Here is a 19,006-nt window from a genome sequence, read left to right on the forward strand (position 1 = left end):
TATCTGTAAACATTTTTTAGCAGTTCTTCCTTAAAATCTCCTGGTCTCCATGCCTGTGCTGTGAGTTCCCAGGGGTAGAATGAGCTAAACTTGGCATGCAAAAGAACTAGGAATGTCTCTGCTAAACTTCTTAAGTAAGGGATCTCCAGAGAAGGCCAGACAGGGGTTGAACAGTCACCTCAAGGGTTCTTGAAAAGGATGCTGCCCTTTCTAAGACTCTGATGCTCCCTGCATCCAGGAATGCTGTGGTAGAAGAGCCCTGGACTCCACTTCAGGAGCCTTGGGGTCTGACCCTGGCTCTCATAGTGACCAGATGTGTGACCATAAACAAATATCTTCCCCATTCTGGACTTCAGTTTTATCAGCTGTGAAATGAGTGATTTGAATTTGATATTCTCACTTCGACTGTAGGAAAGAGAATTGGACTCATTGTTTGTGGATATAGTCCAAAATATATCATATATTTTTCAAGAGTAAGACTCATATTTATAATTTTCTGGTCATCTCACAAATTCTTTGGCATTCCTTTTCATAAGGAGCCTGGAACTTGTTTCACGCTTCAGGGATTGCTGGAGTGATCACCACATTGCCTTGTTCAGTGTCATTCCAATTATTTTTCAAATTGTACTCAGTAGACGAAATCTCCAAAAGCTTTACTGTAAATCTGCCCTTATACTTTAGTTATGGAAACAGTTTGATTTTATAAAATCACATCTTTATCCTTCCGTATAAGACAATGTACTTATCTGTTTGCATACTGAAAGTATTTAGAGAACAGAATGGACACACATAGAACAAGTGTCATTTTGTGGGGCTTACCGCCAGTTTTTGGAGAAGCCATCAGTCGGGCAGCTAGTTGGATGAAATCTGAACGTGGCATGGTATAACATAGGTTTGTCTCTTGCTCACTTTGCGTGTGTGGATATTAAGCCTGTTCAGGTTTAGCCTTAGCTTATGTAATAGACATAAACAGGTCCTCAGATTTCAAGTCTTGGCACTCAGATACTAAAAAGTATTAATGGTTTTACCAGAGCAGACTTCTAGGAAGCGGATCTATAAATCAGTTAAATCTCTTTAGGATGGAGAGGGGAAGTTTGCAGCATGAGTTAGCACTGATCTCACAAATCATATGATCATGGAAACTACTTAGTGTTCACTTAAAGAACCATGTCACTACAACTAGGAAAAGGATAGGAAAGGGGGTGGAACACACAGGACATGACGCTCCATGATTTTCTATATATACAGGTATTTTCATTTCACTTGATAACAACACAACACTCTCATTCACTATAAAATTACAAGCACACACTAATATTTGGAAGCATTACAGACAGTTGAGTGAAAAATTGATACATTTTAGGCTGAAAAGCAGAGGGGGATTTGGTTGTCGCATACAAAAACCTCCTGTTTAATACAATCAACTCTTGTTTAGCATTCTTAATGAAAGGGATGGACATAATGCAATAAATTATATCATTTTTAACTTTTTAATCCAAAAGCTAACCTTCCAGATTTTAGAATGCAATATATGATTTTATATAAAAAACAAAAATGGCCTTCCAATGCATATTTGGTTTAGGCTAATATTTTAATTAATTTTATTCTCCAAGAGCATTATGATTAAATTATGATTAAATTGTAGGGTAAGTCTATTGGGTGATCTAATAGAAGAAATAAATAGATTTTTGTAATGTGTCTTTCAGGGAAATAAAGTAACTATACAAAATAAACTTTGCTGCCCAAAATAAGGAGTTGACTATATTTGGAGGGGAACATGTCACACATGCCACTTAAAAAACCTTGTAGGTGTGCTGCTCTAGAGTTAAATAAGAAAAAGACAAGTCCACGCTGTAGCTCTACACACTCGTGAGAAGAAAACCAGACTGAGAAACAACGATCCCATTGCCCAGATTCATGCTGGCTGCGAACAGTCATGGGAAGATGATCAGCACTTCCAGGATCACAAAGATACTCCGATTCTGGAGTTTCCAAAACCCTAAACTCATCTTCTAACCGGAGACTCGCCACCCTTTCCTTTATGCATCTATGAGCAAATCTCATGACCTTGTTTGCACAGCCATGTTATTAGGCACATAATGCATACAGCACTGTTAAGAAGCGCAAAAGAATAATTTACACAAAGAAAAATAAAAGTGGAGACGCCCAGGTTTCTGGATACACAAGCGAAGGTAAGAGGTTTTTCTTGTCCAGGCGCACTACACACAGTTCCTAGTCCATCCTTTTGACAACTTGTGTGGTTGAAGGTATCTCCCACGTATTGTCTCATTGGCTTCTCATAGCCACTCGGTCAGAAGGTATCACAGGTGTTACCTTTGTCCCCTCGGAGAGGCTTTGCCCAGGGCTACACAGTTGACAGACTCAAGTCTGTCTCTCAGATCTTCCAGCTCCAAAATACCAAACTCCAAAACTCAAAACATCAAACAAAGGAGGCAGGTTAGAAAGTGGGATGAGTCTTCAACAACCTGTGGGGTCACTGAAGCTCACTGTTTGGTCTAACACTACCCGTCTGTATGTCCCCTTCTTTCCTGGGTGCTCAGGGCGGCACAGACTTCTGGAAGATGCATCTGACCTGCATCCTCTGCCACTGAATCACATGACTTCATTCCCACTGAGGACTAGAAATGTGTGGCTTATCCCTCCTAAGAGGAACCCTATTTTAGAAGCAAAGCAAGTCTTAATCCAAAGGAACAAAGACTAGGATGGATTCAGGGGCCAGTAATAAGGATATCTTGCCCTCAAATCATATCAATGAGGATACCTTACCATGCTGTCTGGTTAGGAGGGAACTCTTCATCACTCACATTTGAGAGCTGGTGAAAACAGAAAAATGAATGAAGGCCATATCCAGGTGGTACTGTGTCCATTTTCAAAGATTCTATGCTTCATAAGCATGGAGGCATGAGAGGGAAGGGAAGGACTTAGGGGAAGTGTAATTGGTCCAAACGAAATAATAGGTGGGAACAGTGTCATCTGTATACCTGGAGAGCCTGAGCCCCTGCCGCACCTGAACCGCACTGAGCCCCGCATGTTTCCAGTTTTGCCTTCCTGTTTTAACTCTCCTCCACTTGCATCTCCCTCCTCACTGAAGGCAAAAAGTCCATGGAACCGGGGGACATGCCTACCCTGAATCCAGGCTTCCCCCTCTAGACTTACTCCAGGTATCCAGAACCCATAATTCCCTGTCCAAATGGCATCCAGGGTCTATGTGTCTTCTTCCCCAAGCCAGTCCTTCTGATGAAGAGCCTTACCACCTATGTGCAGACCTCTGGGCCTGAGGGTGGCCATAGAGCAGTGTGGGAGGAAGAGTTTGCACAGAACTTGACCATGAATACATGCATGCAAGGCCCCTCGCCATGAGAGATGAGAGGAGAAGGGCTGCACAAGGAGCTTAGAGTCTCTTTCATATTCTCGCTCCAGTCTTGCAAATGTTAGGCATGAACTCCAGCTGAAGAATATTCCCAGAGATGGGCCGGATCGGTGTGTGATGAGTAGGTGGATGGCCCAGAGATACCCTCACACTGCGAGCACATGTACTGCAATCCTAGATACCTACTCCAGTTCTTTTGTGGAAACTCCCTTATTTCTATCTACACCACAACATTTTCCTCTGTTTAATTCCAATTTCATTTTGCCAACTAATGTCATCAGCATATATAAGTCTTACCAGTACCTACTGGTGTGCAAATTAGACATTCAACAAATGCCACTATTGATAGTGTCTGGTCACATGCATTGTAGAAACTCTGAGCTCCTTGAAAACATGGTTCACAGAGTGGTCCATTTACTCTGCCCTCTGCCGCAAACAAAAAGTCCCAGGTTGATGTGCATCCAAGCACACTAGTCAGTGTCCGCAGGACCCTGCCTTGTGCTTAAGCTTTGCAAAGTCCAGGGGGTTATTTTAGTCTGATGCAGTCCACCTCTTCAGTGGCAGGCATCCCGATTGTCTTGAGGTCCAGGTCTGCACTGGACTTACCGCCATTGTAAGAAGCCTTCCAGTGGAGCAGCATGATCTTTTTGAAGTACTTGGCGGTGTTGTTCTTGACTGTCACGAAGCACAGGGTGTTGATCATGCTGTTGCTCATGGCGATGCACTCGACGATGTAGAAGGCAGTGAGGTAGTGCTTCTCCTTCACGAACACGGTGGGGAAGAAGTCGCGCACGATGGTGAAGCCGTAGAAGGGCGCCCAGCACAGCACGTAGGCGGTGAGGATGCACATAAGCACCAGGACCGTCTTCCTGCGGCAGCGCAGCCTCTTGCGGATCTGCTCGGTCTGGAATCCAGGGACCGCCTTGAACCAGAGCTCCCGGGAGATCCTGGCATAGCACAGGGTCATGGTGAACACGGGGCCCACGAACTCAATGCCAAAGATAAAGAGGAAGTAGGACTTGTAGTACAGCTGCTGGTCAACAGGCCAGATCTGGCCGCAGAAGATCTTTTCCTGGCTCCTGACAATGACGAGGACCGTCTCGGTGGTGAAGTAGGCGGAAGGGATGGCGATCAGGATGGACACCGTCCACACCAAGGCAATCAGGCCAGTGGCTGTTTGGCACTTCATCCGTGGTCTCAGCGGGTGGACAATAGCCAGATACCTAGGGCAAGAACACAAGTGGAGGCAGCCACTGTGAGAAAGAAGTGCTGGATAATTTTTTTTTTTTTTTGAAACAGAGTTTTGCTCTGTCACCCAGGCTGGAGTGCAGTGAGTGCAGTGGTATGATCATAGCTCACTGCAGCCTCGAACTCCTAGGCCCAAGCAATCCTCCCACCTCAGCCTCCCAAGTAGCTGGGACTAGAGGTGCAATGCACCACCCACGCTAATTTTTTTCATTATTTTTTGTAGAGGCAGAGTCTCCGTATGCTGCCCAGGCTAGTCTCAAACCCCTGGGCTCAAGCGAATCTGCTATTTCATTTTACAACAGTCTAAGGAGCAACCAAATGGTATGTGTGGAGGAAACTCCCAGTGGTACATGGGCTTCTGCAAAAGGCCAACTTGAAGCAAACCCCAGGGTCATCTCTAATTAGCTGTGCAACCTCAGCCAAGTTTTGTTGATGCACTCTGACCCTTAGTTTCCTTATCTGCAAAAGTTTTGTTGGCTGTTAAATATTAAATGTGATAATGTATGCACTGTGCCTGGCACAGTTTTAAACCTAATATGTACTCAAAATGATAACAATTAGTATTAAATATAATAATTCCTCCCATCGGTTTCTAGCCTGGCACTGTTCCCAGCTCCTTCCTGTTCTTGGGCTGTTCATTCTAATTACCTCTCAGTTTAGAGCTAAAAGGGCAAGATAATTCAAAGAGTTGGGAGAATCTGCCCTTTCCAATGGAAACAGTGGGCAAAGGTTTTTCTTCATTCCACATTCTAAAAACTGTTGCTTTGCATGCAGAGGAGGAAAAGCTTGTGGCCATGTGTCTCAATTTCAGGTGGAAAAATGGAAGGCAGTGAGAGATGAATGACTTTCTCAAGGTCACAGACCACAGGACCCTTCCTTGATAGAAAACATTTAACCCTACCTCACAGAGTTGATGTGAAAATCAATTGAGAATATACACGAATGTATTTTTTTTTAACCGCAAAGCATCAGACAGTGAAAAGACACTGCTTTTGTCCTTTCAAAAAAAAAAAAAAAAAAAAAAAAGAAAACCCACATTGCTGTTACCGCAGTGGTCCAGAAACAGAGAGAGCCCTTTCTAGGGGGGATGTGAGTCATTGTGCGGCATGAGAGCTGATAGCCTCTTTCCCAGAGAGAATGCACACAGCTTATGCAGAGAGCTCTGGTTTCCTGGAAGATATCCTGTGGCTGGCAGGGGGTGGAAGTTGGGGAAAGAGAGAGATGGGGAGTGAAGTGGGAGGGGATTAATTGGTCAACACTAGAAACAAACACGGTCTCACGTGTCCAGAACTTATCCCAGGTAGAGCCCAGAGCAAATGTGACCAGGGCCTGAAGGAAGGCCAAACCAGCTCTGTTTCCTTTGAAACCAATCCTTATGAAGTCATCTTTCTTGGAATTTTGATTTGAAGAGAGGTTCATTCTTACGTATTTTTTTTTTCCTGATTGTATTTCTGCTCTTTCTGTCCCACCCTCACAGCCTGGGCACTCAAGCCTATTGAGCATCCTTTAGAGAGTTGGCAGGAGTAAGCCTCCAGCTCTCTTCTAGCCCCCAGAGGTTAGATGAAGTAGGATGGGTTGCGCCCACTCTGGACACCCGCTGACTGCCATCCCTGGCACTCTAGCCAATCTCCCAAGTGCCAGAAGTAAAAAGGGAAATGTCTGCAGGGTGCTGGCAATGCCATTGTCAATGCACGAGAGTGAGCCCTTCATTAAGACCGCAGTGCTCCTGATATAACCAGAGCCTCAAACTAGCCCTGACTCACAATGAAAATGGAGAGTTTAGACCTTCTGCTCTCATTGGCTCCATTGCTCTCTGCCTACCCCGCCACATTCTGCTGATTACTCTGACAAAGAAATTTCCTATTTCATATTTATTCCCTATAAGAATTTTCACCACATAATTCCATTCCTTTTCCCGATAGTAGCTACCTAAGCCTTTATGATGCTTCAGACAGAGTGTGTTTTCAATAAACATATGGGAGAGAACACCGACCTAAGACTCAGAAGACCACAAGTCTAATCCCAGGTTTGCCAGAAAGTTGCTCTGTGAATCTGAGTCATTTTTCTTATCCCTATAGGTTCACTTCCCTCATCTATAAAATAGGAATATTACCTAGATACTATGAGGCTCCAATGAGAGACTGCACATAGCAACAGTAAGCTATTAATATACAAGGAATTACTAACATTTTAAAATGTATTTTTTCCCAGAGCTATTCTGTATACACAGCAATTTTCCTTTACCTGTTATTGGCAAATACTCGATTTGCAAGTCCTCTCCTACTTTCTATTTTATAGGATAAACTCTATACATCAAAACTAATCTTCAGGGTAATCTGTGACTACCTATCAGATAGTTATTTCATTCTGAGTCTCTCTGACATCACCCCAACTCCATCCCCAGGATTAGTGCCATGAGCTGTGCGGGAGGCATTCCTGATATATTTACAAATAGGCAAATTGCAGAAAACTGTTTCAAGGATTTCCATCAGCATTGTCAATGCTAGGACCAGAACTCCAGACCTCTAGCACTAGTAATGCTATGTTTGCTTATGTTTATAAAGAAGTTTACAATTTACAGCGCATTTTCAAATCCACTTTTTCACTAGATAATTCTAACCCTATTAAATAAGTAAGACAGTGACGATGTCCACTTTATAGATGAGAAAACTGAGGCTTGGGGAAGTTAACCTGCCAAAAAGCCACACAACTAGATATCAACAGAACAATGACTCAGACCCACATCTTTCTGCAAATCCAGTGGCCTCTCTGAATGCTTTTTACCTCCTCCTTTTTTCAGCCAAGAGCAAACGATGCCCCCTCCTCTTGCCTTCCTGGCATCCCAGCAGCCCTTCTCCTCTTTCCTCTCCATCACAGTTGGTTTCTAACTATTGGTGTTCCAAAAAGGGGTCTGACATGCGGCAGCCGCTTTTCTCTGCTTATGAGTATGTCCTTGGCTTGCCCTGTGTGTCTGCCGCTACAGTGGCTTAGGTCCAGATTCACGTAGAGCTAACAGTTCCCAGAGAACAAGGAATAAAAGCTGCTAGACAAAGAGATGGTCCGGGCAATAATTGTGATAACAATGGGCTGGAAAAGAAGTATTTGGGCTCTGTCTCTCTTCCCAGGACCAAGTCCCGGATCAAATCATGGTAACAGTGGTCCCAGCAGCTACTAGGCTAGTCATGGGATGGGCAGAGATAACACAACCCAATCGTCAGGCCAGTGGCCCTGACTAATGAGCTCACCAGGAGGCTTCTGTGCTTCCTAAGGTTGGGCAAGATTATTCAGGCCTTAGCTTCATCAAGACAGAAGAAGAGAGCTTCTTCACAGGTACATAGACTGGCCAGTTTCCTCAGCATTCTGGGTAAAAGAGAAATTCCCTGGAGCCCCCACATGCTGTGGGATCTTAGTGTCTACACATTAAAAGGAAACCCAGACCTGTGGCTCGGGCAGAGGTCTCTCATGATGCATGTTTTTTTAAGACAGGGTATTGCTCTGTCACCCAAGCCGGCTGGAGTGCAGTGGCACTACAGCTCACTGCAGCCTCTATCTCCTGGGCCCAGTGGTTCCTCCCACCCCAGCCTCCTGAGTAGCTGGGACTACAGGCACATGCCACCATGCCTGGTAAGTTCACAGACAGTAAAAGGTTATAAAAGAAGTAAGACACAATCACAGCTCTTGAGGGGCTGACCATCTGGAGTTGCAGGTAGGATGGGACTAGGGAGAACTAGCACTTACAAACCCTATTAAATTCACATTAGTCACTGTTAATCTTATTAAATCCACATTAGTTTTTTTTTGTAGAGACAGGATCTCTCTGTGTTGCCCAGGCTGATCTCGAACCCTGAGCTCAAGGGATCTACCTGCCTAGGGTTCCCAAAGTGCTAGGATTACGGGCATGAGCCATCGCAGCTGGCCTCATGATCTTTTTTAGTTTCCTGCTTCCCTCAGGTCTGACTCCCTCTGCCTAGCCGTTGAGACCTTCTGAAATAGATCCTATTCTTTCCGATCTCTATTGTCCTTCTGTTTCTTACCCACGCCCGACATCCCTCTCTAAGGTACCTCAAACTCACCTCAGGCATTCCCACCTCTAGGCTTTTCCGAACACTGTTTTACTCACTCTCTTGGGAAAACTTGTCTCTCCTTTGTTGATCTTCATTTGTTGAAGGATACTTAGAAGTCCACCTCCTGCATGAAGCCTCCTCTGACTACTCTGGTACATAATGATCTTACTCTTCTCTAAATTTTCCTTCAAATTTATCCTTTACTTATTCTTTAACTGTTTTGTAAGTGCTAGTTCTCCCTGGTCCCATCCTACCTGCCACTCCAGATGGTCAGCCTCTCAAGAGCTGTGATTGTGTCTTACTTCTTTTATAACCTTTTGCTGTCTGTGAATTCTGGGCACCTAATAGGGTTTTTGTGCAATTTCACCCTCATCGAGTGCCTGGCACTGGGTGAATAGACATGTAAAAAGTTGGCTGGACACAGTGGCTCACACCTGTAATCCCAACACTTTGGGAGGCAGGGGTACAAGAATCACTTGAGACTAGTTCAAGACTAGCCTGGGCAGCATAGCAAGATCCCATCTCTAAAAAAATTTTTTTTAAATATAAAAAGCCATGGTGACAGTTCTTACAAAGATTGCAACATTTTTGGGGGAAACAGGACATAAATGTGTTTAACCATGAGACCGGGAAGCAGTCTGGGGCTAGATAATAAAAGTTTGGAAGAACAGATGAAAGGGTTTGAGCCATACTTTGTAGACAATGGAGTTATTAGAGGTCTTTTAAGCAAGAGAGGGGAGACATGTACAAGATAGAAGATTAATTTGGCTGCAGCCTTGCTTACTTCCCTCGGCCCACATGGGGCCTTCTCTCTGTTCCTCTGTTCATAGAACCCGTCTGGTTTGTTCCTGCCTCTGGGGCTTTGCACTTACAATCCCCCTTGTCTGGGATGCTTGCTCCCTGTCTTCCCAAGGCAGGCTGTTTCCCCCTGCATCATTCATAAGCCAGTTCAAAGGCCACTCCTCGGAGACCCTTCTCTTGACTACTCACCTAGAATAGGTCCCACCTAGAGTCACTCTCAACATTTTACATGTGTGCTTGCTTTTTGTTCAGAGTATTTCTTGCTTCTGAAATTACCTTCCTCTTTTGTTTGCCTGACTGGATCTCTCTCTATCCCTTGGGTATAAGCTCCAGGAAAGCAAGGAGTTTTTTTGTCTTGTTCACTGTCGTATCTCCAGTGCTTGCAATAGCATCTGTCACATCATAGTTACTCTATAAAAATGCATTGTTTAAATGAGTGAATGAATGAAAGCTTTGGATGGATTGTCAGAGGAGTAGAGTCGACAGATGGGGAGATCCAAGAAACACTGAAGGCAGGAAGACCAAGAGGAGACTAGGATACCAGCCCTAATGAACAAATGGGTATTGCCAAGACCTGGAAGTTGAATGAATGCTGGTGAAGAAGGGAGAGCAGCCGGGGCAAAGGAGACTTTCTTCTAGGCTAGATGCCTGGGAGAACAATGGAACCAATAATATAAATATATACAAGCAGGTAGATGATAAATAGTTTTGTTCTAGCATTTTGTAGAAATCTTGTATTTTTTAAAAACCACATAATAAAAACAATAATTTCAACGAAAACAAAGCGGTTAGTGTATCAGAAATGTTCATTAGTTTATCTGCTTTTTTGCTGTAGACGTTCCTATAAGGGTTAATTTAAGAATTAAGCATTATCACATCCACTGTTTATTTATTGCTTACTGTTTTAAATATTGTTCTAAGCAATTAAATATATGATTTCATTTAATCCTCAAAGCAACCCAATACAATAGGCTTTCTTTTTATCCTCATTTTATAGGCGATAAAATGGAGGCAGAGAGAGGCCAAATAACTAACAGAAGACCCAACACACAATACAGCCAGAATTTAAACCCAGGCAGAATAACTGCTAACATGGCTACAGAAGTTTCATTAAACAAAAATAAAGGCATTTTTACAACTAAGTGTATTTGTTATAAACCGAGATAAAAATTAGTTGCTCCCAACTGATCAAATCCTGAACAACACATGAGACCAGAGAAAAATTAATGATTCCTAGACCACAATTAGATGGTAACAACACATACAAATAAGAATAATTGAAGAAAAGATCACAAACATCAATAAAAAAATGGGCATTGGAGCAGCCGTTCATCCGCCAAGACCACTGGGCAGCCCCGTGAAGGCCCACGGTGCTTTCCTCGAGGTCTGGGTACAAGCTTCCAGTCATAACCCCAATCAACCATAGCAGCCGCCACGGTGCAAAGCATGTTTTCTAATTCATCTTTCTTATTGTATCTAATTTCCGTTGTGTAAACACACTGCAAGAGAAAAGCTTGCAGTATTTCAGACAAGCTCGGTTTGGTATGAAAGGAGGTTATGAGCTTGAAGAATTTCAGTAGATGGAGACTGACTGGTTGACATCGATATCAGTCTTACATGTTCCAAATAACCCAATGCCCCTTAGTGTATCCTGGCTTCCTTTCCCCTTGAAGCTACTTCCTCCTACCATTGTTACTCCGTACAAGTGGTAAAATGGATCTCATCCAGGGAGTAGGGTCCCACTCCACAGGAGGCACTCTACCCCACTTTTAGTAGCTGAGCACATGTAGTTTCTTGCTAGTATGAAACTTCAGGAAATGACTCTGTATGCTTTGTCCTGTTCAAGGGCTAAGAGAGAAGGTGGCGGCTTCTATTTTCAGAAAAGTTCAGAGACAAAGTCCCTGGAGCTCTTCCTTGGCAGCTCTGAAGGGAACAGAAGAGGCAGATACTCTACTTGACTGCTCTCCTCCTGCTCCTTCTGTGGGTTCACCTGGGGTCCTTGCCCAGGTAAATGAAAAGCCGCGGGACTCTGTGATTCAGTGGAGGGAATGTGGCCAAGGAGAAGTAGCGTTCTGCAAGGATCTACAGGGACAGACCAAGGGCTATGTACGCTGCTAACTCCCCGATGTCCTTCCCTGGAGAAGGGAGGCAGAGGTTCCACCCCTCGGCGGTTTTACAGACAGAGGCTCCTTGGCAACCCCCTTTTCTCAGGTTATCCTTTTCGGTCATCTCACCCCTGCTCGCCCTGCCTGTGGTCTCAGAAAACAAGCCTTCTTAGCTGTGCTCCTCTCTGGAACAGCGTCCTGACTGTGAGGGCCAGGTCAAACCCCCTCAGATCCCCGAGGCCAGAGAACAGGGAGAGCATGTATGCCTCAGGCTCTCTGGGTTAAGGGACAGAGACAGGCTGTTCAGATCCAAGTACACAGAGGCCTGATTTGATCCTCGGGGTAATTGTCTCTAGACTGTAACCAGGTGCTTTGTAATGACAGTCCAACTGTGGGCAGAGGAGCTAGCAAAGATTGTCCCCCAAGGAACAAAGACCAGCCTGGCCCATTAGCACAAGTTTACACTAAAGGAAGAGACTAAGTTGAAGGAAGGCATGCAGGGGCTGCTCTTCCTGACTTTATTTGTGATCACCAGAAACAGTTCTTCTGCACTATCTGTGCAAATGGACTAAAAGGTACAAAGTGATTAATGCAACAACAAAAAGTAAATAAGCATATGTTCTCTTTTTCTTTTCAAAACAAATCCTTCAATCTTTTTTATTTATTTATTTATTTATTTTTTAGAGACAAGGTCTCCCTCTGTCACCCAGGCTGGAGTGCAGTGGCATGAACATAGCTCACTGCAGCCTGGAACTCCTGGGCTCAAGTCATCCTCCTGCCTCAGCCTCCCAACTAGCTAGGACTATAGGCACTCACCACCACACCCAGCTAATTTTTTTATTTTTTCAAAAGATGAGGTCTGGATATGTTACCCACGCTGGTCTCGAACTCCTGGCCTCAAATGTTTCTCCTGCCTCGGCCTCCCAAAGTGCTGGGATTATAGGCTTGAACTATTTACCACAGCCAGCCACAAATTCTTGAATCTTATTTAAAAACAGATGATGCTAGAAGGTCATATGTTAGTAGAGGAAGTCTTGATGAGATAGAAACCTCCTTCAAGATTTCCAAGTTGACTCAAGAGGTAACTGCCTGGAGCTTAAAGTGTTCCTCAGTATCTCCTCTTACCTGTCTACTCTAGACCTTGAAAGGTATAACATCTAGGAAAACATCCATAGCAGGGGAGACCAAAAGCTTCCCATCACCCAACTCTAGAGGGCTCTGCTGCCTTCTGTCTGAACAAAGCTGGAAAAGGAGAACTCTTCTCACTGTCAGTCAATGGGCAAGCTTTTGAGTCCCCCATGCATCTACATCTAGGGTGAATAGAGACACCTCTCATCAATCTGCAACTGCAGTACAGGAGGGGGCAATTCCAATGCTCCTTCCTCCCTGACCGCCTTTGTTGCCCCCACTGCTGCTGCACTCACCTGTCAATGGCAATGGCCAGCAGGGCATTGGTGGAGACATAGAGAGAGACAGTGCGCAGGTAGTTGACAGAGGTGCACAGGATGTGGCCGTGCTCCCAGGAGAGCTGGCGCACCACATAGTAGTCCATCTCAAAGGGGCAGCAGACAATGGCCACCAGGAAATCCGAGATGGCCAGGTTGGCGATGAGCAGGTTGGTGAGATTGCGCAGTTTCTTGTAGCGGACCAGAGCAGTGATAAAGACGAAGTTGCCAATGCCACAGACCAGCATGATGCCCACCAGGGCCATCCCAATGACAATCTTGGCAGCAAAGAACGTCCGGGAATTGGTCACATCCTCATCTTCATCCAAAGGCATATCGTAGTCACCATAGCTGAAGTTGAATGGGAAGGAAGCGGCATGGGCTCCATGAGGGTTGAGCGCAGAAAGGAAGCTGGTGGAGGTGTTGGTGGCATTGTCATCCATGAACCCCATGGTGGTCTCCATCTGGCCAGGTGGTGCTGTGAGCAACACTGCTCAGAATTCCCCGGAGCAATGTCTACAAGGCTGATATCACCCCTCTCTGCTATCAGCCAGCTCTCTATTAATGAGTCAGAATGTCTCTGCCAGCATCTTTGGGGTATGGTGTCTGAGCTCCATTCTAAACCTTTGAAAGACATACAAACAGTTGGCTACATGTTGGAGTAAAGCTGGCCAAATTTAAAACCACTCTGTAACCTAAGCAGATCTATTAGCTACCTGCCCAGAGTGAATATAGGGTGATGGAGTAGAAATAAAGGAACCAATGGGAGAAAATGAAGGAAAACCACATGCATTGAACATAGGGAAGGGTGGATTGCTATAGAGACAATCAAGCACTGGCTCAGTTGATTTCTATTCCACTGAAGACTCAGAAATGTTGCACCTTTTCTCAAGGACAAAAGTTGGGAGTGTGGGGAGGCTGAAGAGTAAGAAATTACTTTAAATGCTCTTTAAGAGGGAGGGCTTTCAGACAAGCCTGTCTGCTCTCCTTGCTCTTCTGGCAAAACATGGCTCTAAAATCACGAGCCATAGAACAGCCACCTTCCTCTCTCTTTGCTGGACTTTGTGTTCCCACATCAGAACCTGCTGTGACCCTAGAAACTGGAAACAGCATTTATGAAGGTCTGTCCCCAGGCAGAAGCTGTAGGGTAAAGTCACAACCTGTGACTAACCAAGTGATGAGAATGGGGACTCTAGAGCAAAATTTTTCCTTGGCTGGTTGAGTGTCCAGAGGTAAATAGCTTAAACACTCAGAGGTTCAACATCTGCCAGGCAGGAGATCAATAATGTCTGCACAGCCTGGAGCTCCCTGGAGGAGAGCGTTACACCCTAGAACTGCAAGGAGTTACTACTGAGCTCTCAGGCCTCCTCCGTCAGCTGCAAGGAAGAGGAGCGAAATCCTGGTACAGGGACTCCACCACACCACATAATGGGGCAGGGGTGAGGGGTCTCGGGGAGTGTCAGCTGCCCTGGTGAGGACAGGGAGGCAGCCAGAGTCTCCCTATCCCCTGCCCTCTCCCTGCAGTCCCTCCCAAACCCTGAAGACATCAGACCAGCGAGTGGGACATAGAAGGAGAGCTGAGGTCTGGAGAGCACCCTAAAACAAATGTCAGGAGAACAGAGGGAAGAATGCAAGCCTGAGTTTCCTGGGAAAGGGAGATGAGGAAGATGCCCAGGACCCGACCTCCCCACCCCCAGGAAAGCCTGCTCTCCATATTCCTCCAAGCCAAAACATCTGGAGCCTGTCTTCTTGGGGCCAGGGTTAAAGTCCCTCTGTGCCCCAGCGAGACTCAGCCCCACTGCTGCCTCTCCTTGCCTCTCTTTCCCAACTCCTTCCCCTAATTTTTTCCTTCCTCTGAGCTCTCAATTCTGTTTGGCTCAGCCCTTGCCCTCTGCCCCTGTCAAGGAGGAGAAGCAGAACTCAGCCGAAAAGAAGGAGGTGGGCAGGCTTGGAGCCCAGGCGGGACAGGCCCCACTCCTTGCAGGCCCCGTGGCTCACAGGGGCATGCCACTCCTGGAGGGGTACCCCTACAAGCATGCTACCTGAAGGCTTAAAGTAGTGTTTAAAAGCAAAGAATATAGAAACTTCGGGGGTGGAGAGGAGGGCGTCACGAGATTAAGGATGAATGTCCAGCCGTCTTTTCTCCTTTATTCTCACCGTTCAGAGAGGAACCCCAGTCCTACCCCCACCTGGTGACCTCTCGATCTCTGGGAGCCTCTCTCACAAACACCTGCTGACAAGTCCCCCGCCTGCTCCCAACTTTCCCCCTGGAGCCTGGGCGGCTTCCCCTAAGGACAGAGGAGGGGAAGCCTGGCTCTCCTGAAGAAACGCACAGGAATGAATCCCTTGCAAAGCCCCCTCTTCACTCAGAAGCCCCCGCGCCCCACGGCCGCAGGCGGTGGAGCGCGGGGTCCCTGGAGCATCCTCCCCGGGAGGGCGGGCTCTGTACCTGCGGCATCGCGGAGCCCAGCGGGCAAGGTCCAGGTTTCTTATTCCGGGGCCGTAACAGGAGACGCTTCTCCCAGAAGCCGGCAGGCGGAGGGCAGGTCCCCGCTCCCTTCCTCCTCTGCTCCGGGCTCTCCCGGCTCTGGCTGCGGAGTTACGCTCGCGCCGCCGCTGCAGATCCCCCGGCCCGGCCCGCCCCGGACTCCCTGTCCCCGCCTCCGGTGGCCGTGGGGCGCCAAGGTGCCGGCTCCAGGCGAGGCGTGTCGGGGGTCGCCCGGGCCAGCGGGGCTGCGGAGGCCGGGATGGCCCTGGACTGGAGTGTCCGGAGCGCCCAGGCTGCCGCTCGCGACGAGGACGCGCGGGAGGGAGCCGGGCCAGGCGGGCGGCGCGTTGCCGGGCTCAGGCTTCGAAACGGCCGCCCAGGGCGGGAACGGGGCCGCTGGGGCTCCGGGCAGGGTTCTGCGTCAACCCCGAGCCGGGGGCACCCATGCGGGGCGGCTGTGCCCGCCTCGGGGCACCGGGCTCCTCGGCGGCTCACCTTGGCAGCCCAGCGCCGTCTGAGTGGGTGGATACGGCCCCACTCAGCCGCGAGCTTGCAAAGGACCGAGGAGCCTTCCCCGCTGTCCACACACCTCCTCAGGGGACACGCAGGGGCCGACCCCCACCTGGTCCCCTGGGCCAGCCTGACTGGACACCAAGGCAATCTTCGTTGCCAGCTGCCCTACCTCTCCGTAAAAGAGGCTCAGAGAAGTGCTTCCTAGAGAGCAAACAAGGGGGCGGGGTAGCACACTGGAGAGAGGAAGGACCCCCGCCCAGGGATGTCTGCTCAGAAGACTGGGACGGACAGCGCTGACTTACAGAGCACAGTTTACCTTTACAAGCCCATAGATTCCTCAAAAAATGAGGCATACAGTCCCGCAATCCCACTCCAAGGTATGTAACCCCAAACTATTGAAAGCAGGGACACACATACACCAATGTTCATGGCAGCACTATTCACAGTAACCAAAAGACAGAAACAACCCAAATGTCCATCAGCTAAGTTGATGAACAAAATACATATAGTATATGCACGCAATAGAATATTATTCAGCTATAAAAAGAAATGAAAACTGTTGGTGAGAATGTGGAGAAACTGGAACCCTGTGCACTGTTGGTAGGAAAGTAAAGTGGTGCAGCCACTGTAGAAAACAGTATAGTGTTTCCTCAAAAAATTAAAAAATACAATTACCATATGATCTAGTGTTTCCACTTCTGGCTGTCTAACCCAAAAAAATAAAAGCAAGGTGACATGGTTTGGCTGTGTCCCCACCCAAATCTCAGCTTGAATTGTATCTCCCAGAATTCCCATGTGTTGTGGGAGGGACCCAGGGGAAGGTAATTGAATCATGGGAGCTTGTTTTTCGCATGCTATTCTCGTGATGGTGAACAAGTCTCATGAGATCCGATGGGTTTATCAGGGGTTTCCGCTTTTGCTTCTCCCTCATTTTTCTCTTGATGCCACCATGTAAGAAGTGCCTTTTGCCTCCCACCATGGTACTGAGGCCTCCCCAGCCACGTGGAACTGTAAGTCCAATTAAACCTCTTTTTGTTCCCAGTTTCCAGTATGTCTTTATCAGCAGCATGAAAATGAACTAATACACAGGGTCTCAAAGGCATGTTTGTACATCCATGTTCATAGCAGCATTATTCACAATAGGGAAGACATGGAAACAATCCAAATGTCCATCAATGATAAAGGGATAAGCAAAATGCTCCACATATACATGTACACTTACATGGGAACTTCCAAAAATTTGTGGGAAAATGGAATTAAAAGATAAAAATAAAAAATATATAAACTTTAGCTCTCAACATAAGCTCCACCACATTCAGGATGCTTTTGTGATGCTGCCAGCCATTTAGTCCATCCCTAAAGGACTGAGGATCCTGGGAATTTTTCTGTTTTATTTCTTTATTTTTAATTTTTTGTTGAAACAGAGTTGGGCTAGGTTGCCCAGGGTGGTCTCAAACTCATGGCCTCAAGCAGTCCTCTCACCTCAGCCTCCCAAAGTGCTGGGATTACAAGCATGAGCCACCAGGCCTGGCATGGGTCCTGGGAACTTAACCATATCAATGAAGCCTTTTTTTTTTTTTTTACATTATTAACATAAGAAAAATGGCTGCTCCTTAAAGACTTTTGAAGATTAGGAAATGAAGTCAGAAAGAGCCAAATCAGGACTGTAAGATGGATGGCTAGTGATTTCTCATTGTAACTCTTGCAAAATTGCCCTTGTTTGATTAGAGGAACGAACAGGAGTATTGTCATGGTGAAGGACTCTTTGGTGAAGCTTTTGCAGGCATTGTTTCTGCTAAAGCTTCGGCTAATTTCTCAAAATACCCTCATAATAAGCAGATATTTCATTCTTTGGCCTTCTACAGAAAACCACATGCAAAATACTGTGAGCATCCCCCAAAAAACTATTGCCATGACCTTTGCTCTTGATTAGTTTGCTTTTGCTTTGTCTGGACCACTCCCACCTCTTGGTAGCCATTGCTTTGATTGTGCTTTGTCTTCTGGATCACACTAGTAAAGCCCTGTTTCTTCTGTCATTACAGTTCTTCAAAGAAATCTTTCATGATCTTACCCACTTGTTTCATATTTCCATTGAAAGCTCTACGCTTATCTACAGCTGATCTGGGCACAATTTTGGTACCCATCAAGTGGAAAGTGTGCTTAACTTTAATTTGCCAGTCAGAAATGAGTGAGTTCAACCAATTGAAGTGTCTGTGGTGTTGGTTATTGTTTGTGCTGTTAATCATCAGTCCTCTTCAATTAGGGCATGAATAAGATTAATTTTTTTCTCATAAATCATGTGGATGGTCTGCTGCTACAGACGTCATCTTCAACATCCTCTCGTCCCTTCCTGAAATGAGTATCCATTTGTAAACTGCTGATATCTTTGGGTCATTGCCCACAAAAAGCTTTTCGTAAAGTATCAGTGATTTCTCCATTCTTCCACCAAGCTTCACTGTAAATTTCATGTTTGCCCTTGCTTCAGTTTTTCAGAATTCGTGTTCCTCCGATAGGGGCTCTTTTCAAACTGGTATCTTATCCTTCTTAGTGACTCAAACTAGATCCTGTTTAGACATGTTGTAATAAATGTGTACAAGTTTATTTGGGTGCAAAAAATTTTTGAAATCCATGCTTACTTTTTTCATAATATGCATTTTCCATGGATTTTTGAAGCCCCTTCATGTGTATGTGTGTGTGTGTATATACACAGAATGGAATATTATTTAGCCTTCAAAGGGAATGAAATCCTGACATATGCTACAACATGGATAAACCTTGAAGACATTGTACTAAGTGAAATAAGCCAGTCACACAAGACAAATACTGTATGATTCCACTTACATGAGGTAGCTAGAGTAGTCAAATTCATAGAGACAGAAAGCAGGATGATGGTTGCTTAGGTCTTGGGGAAGGAGGAATGGGGAGCTGTTGTTTAATTGGTACAAAGTTTC

At 46.0% G+C, this 19,006-nt stretch overlaps 1 protein-coding gene across 1 annotated transcript; it reads right to left on the bottom strand.

Moving 5' to 3' along the window:
• Positions 1–1,232: 1,232 nt before the first annotated feature.
• PROKR1 (prokineticin receptor 1) lies at positions 1,233–16,066 on the bottom strand. The gene is made up of 3 exons (XM_005575700.4): positions 15,504–16,066; positions 13,034–13,678; positions 1,233–4,614 (listed from the first exon to the last, which is right to left on the bottom strand). Exons 2-3 carry the CDS (start codon positions 13,516–13,518, stop codon positions 3,918–3,920), a joined length of 1,182 nt encoding a protein of 393 aa, XP_005575757.2. The 5' UTR covers positions 13,519–13,678; positions 15,504–16,066; the 3' UTR covers positions 1,233–3,917.
• Between the last annotated feature and the right edge of the window lie 2,940 nt (positions 16,067–19,006).

Source organism: Macaca fascicularis, chromosome 13, assembly GCF_037993035.2.
Source record: "Macaca fascicularis isolate 582-1 chromosome 13, T2T-MFA8v1.1".
Taxonomy (NCBI): domain Eukaryota; kingdom Metazoa; phylum Chordata; class Mammalia; order Primates; family Cercopithecidae; genus Macaca; species Macaca fascicularis.

Excerpts from the sequence above, each read along its gene's own strand:
- PROKR1 (XM_005575700.4), bottom strand. The coding sequence starts at position 13,518 with ATGGAGACCACCATGGGGTTCATGGATGACAATGCCACCAACACCTCC. Across the intron at positions 4,615-13,033 it reads CTGGCCATTGCCATTGACAG|GTATCTGGCTATTGTCCACC; the intron begins GTGAGTGCAGCA and ends TTCTTGCCCTAG.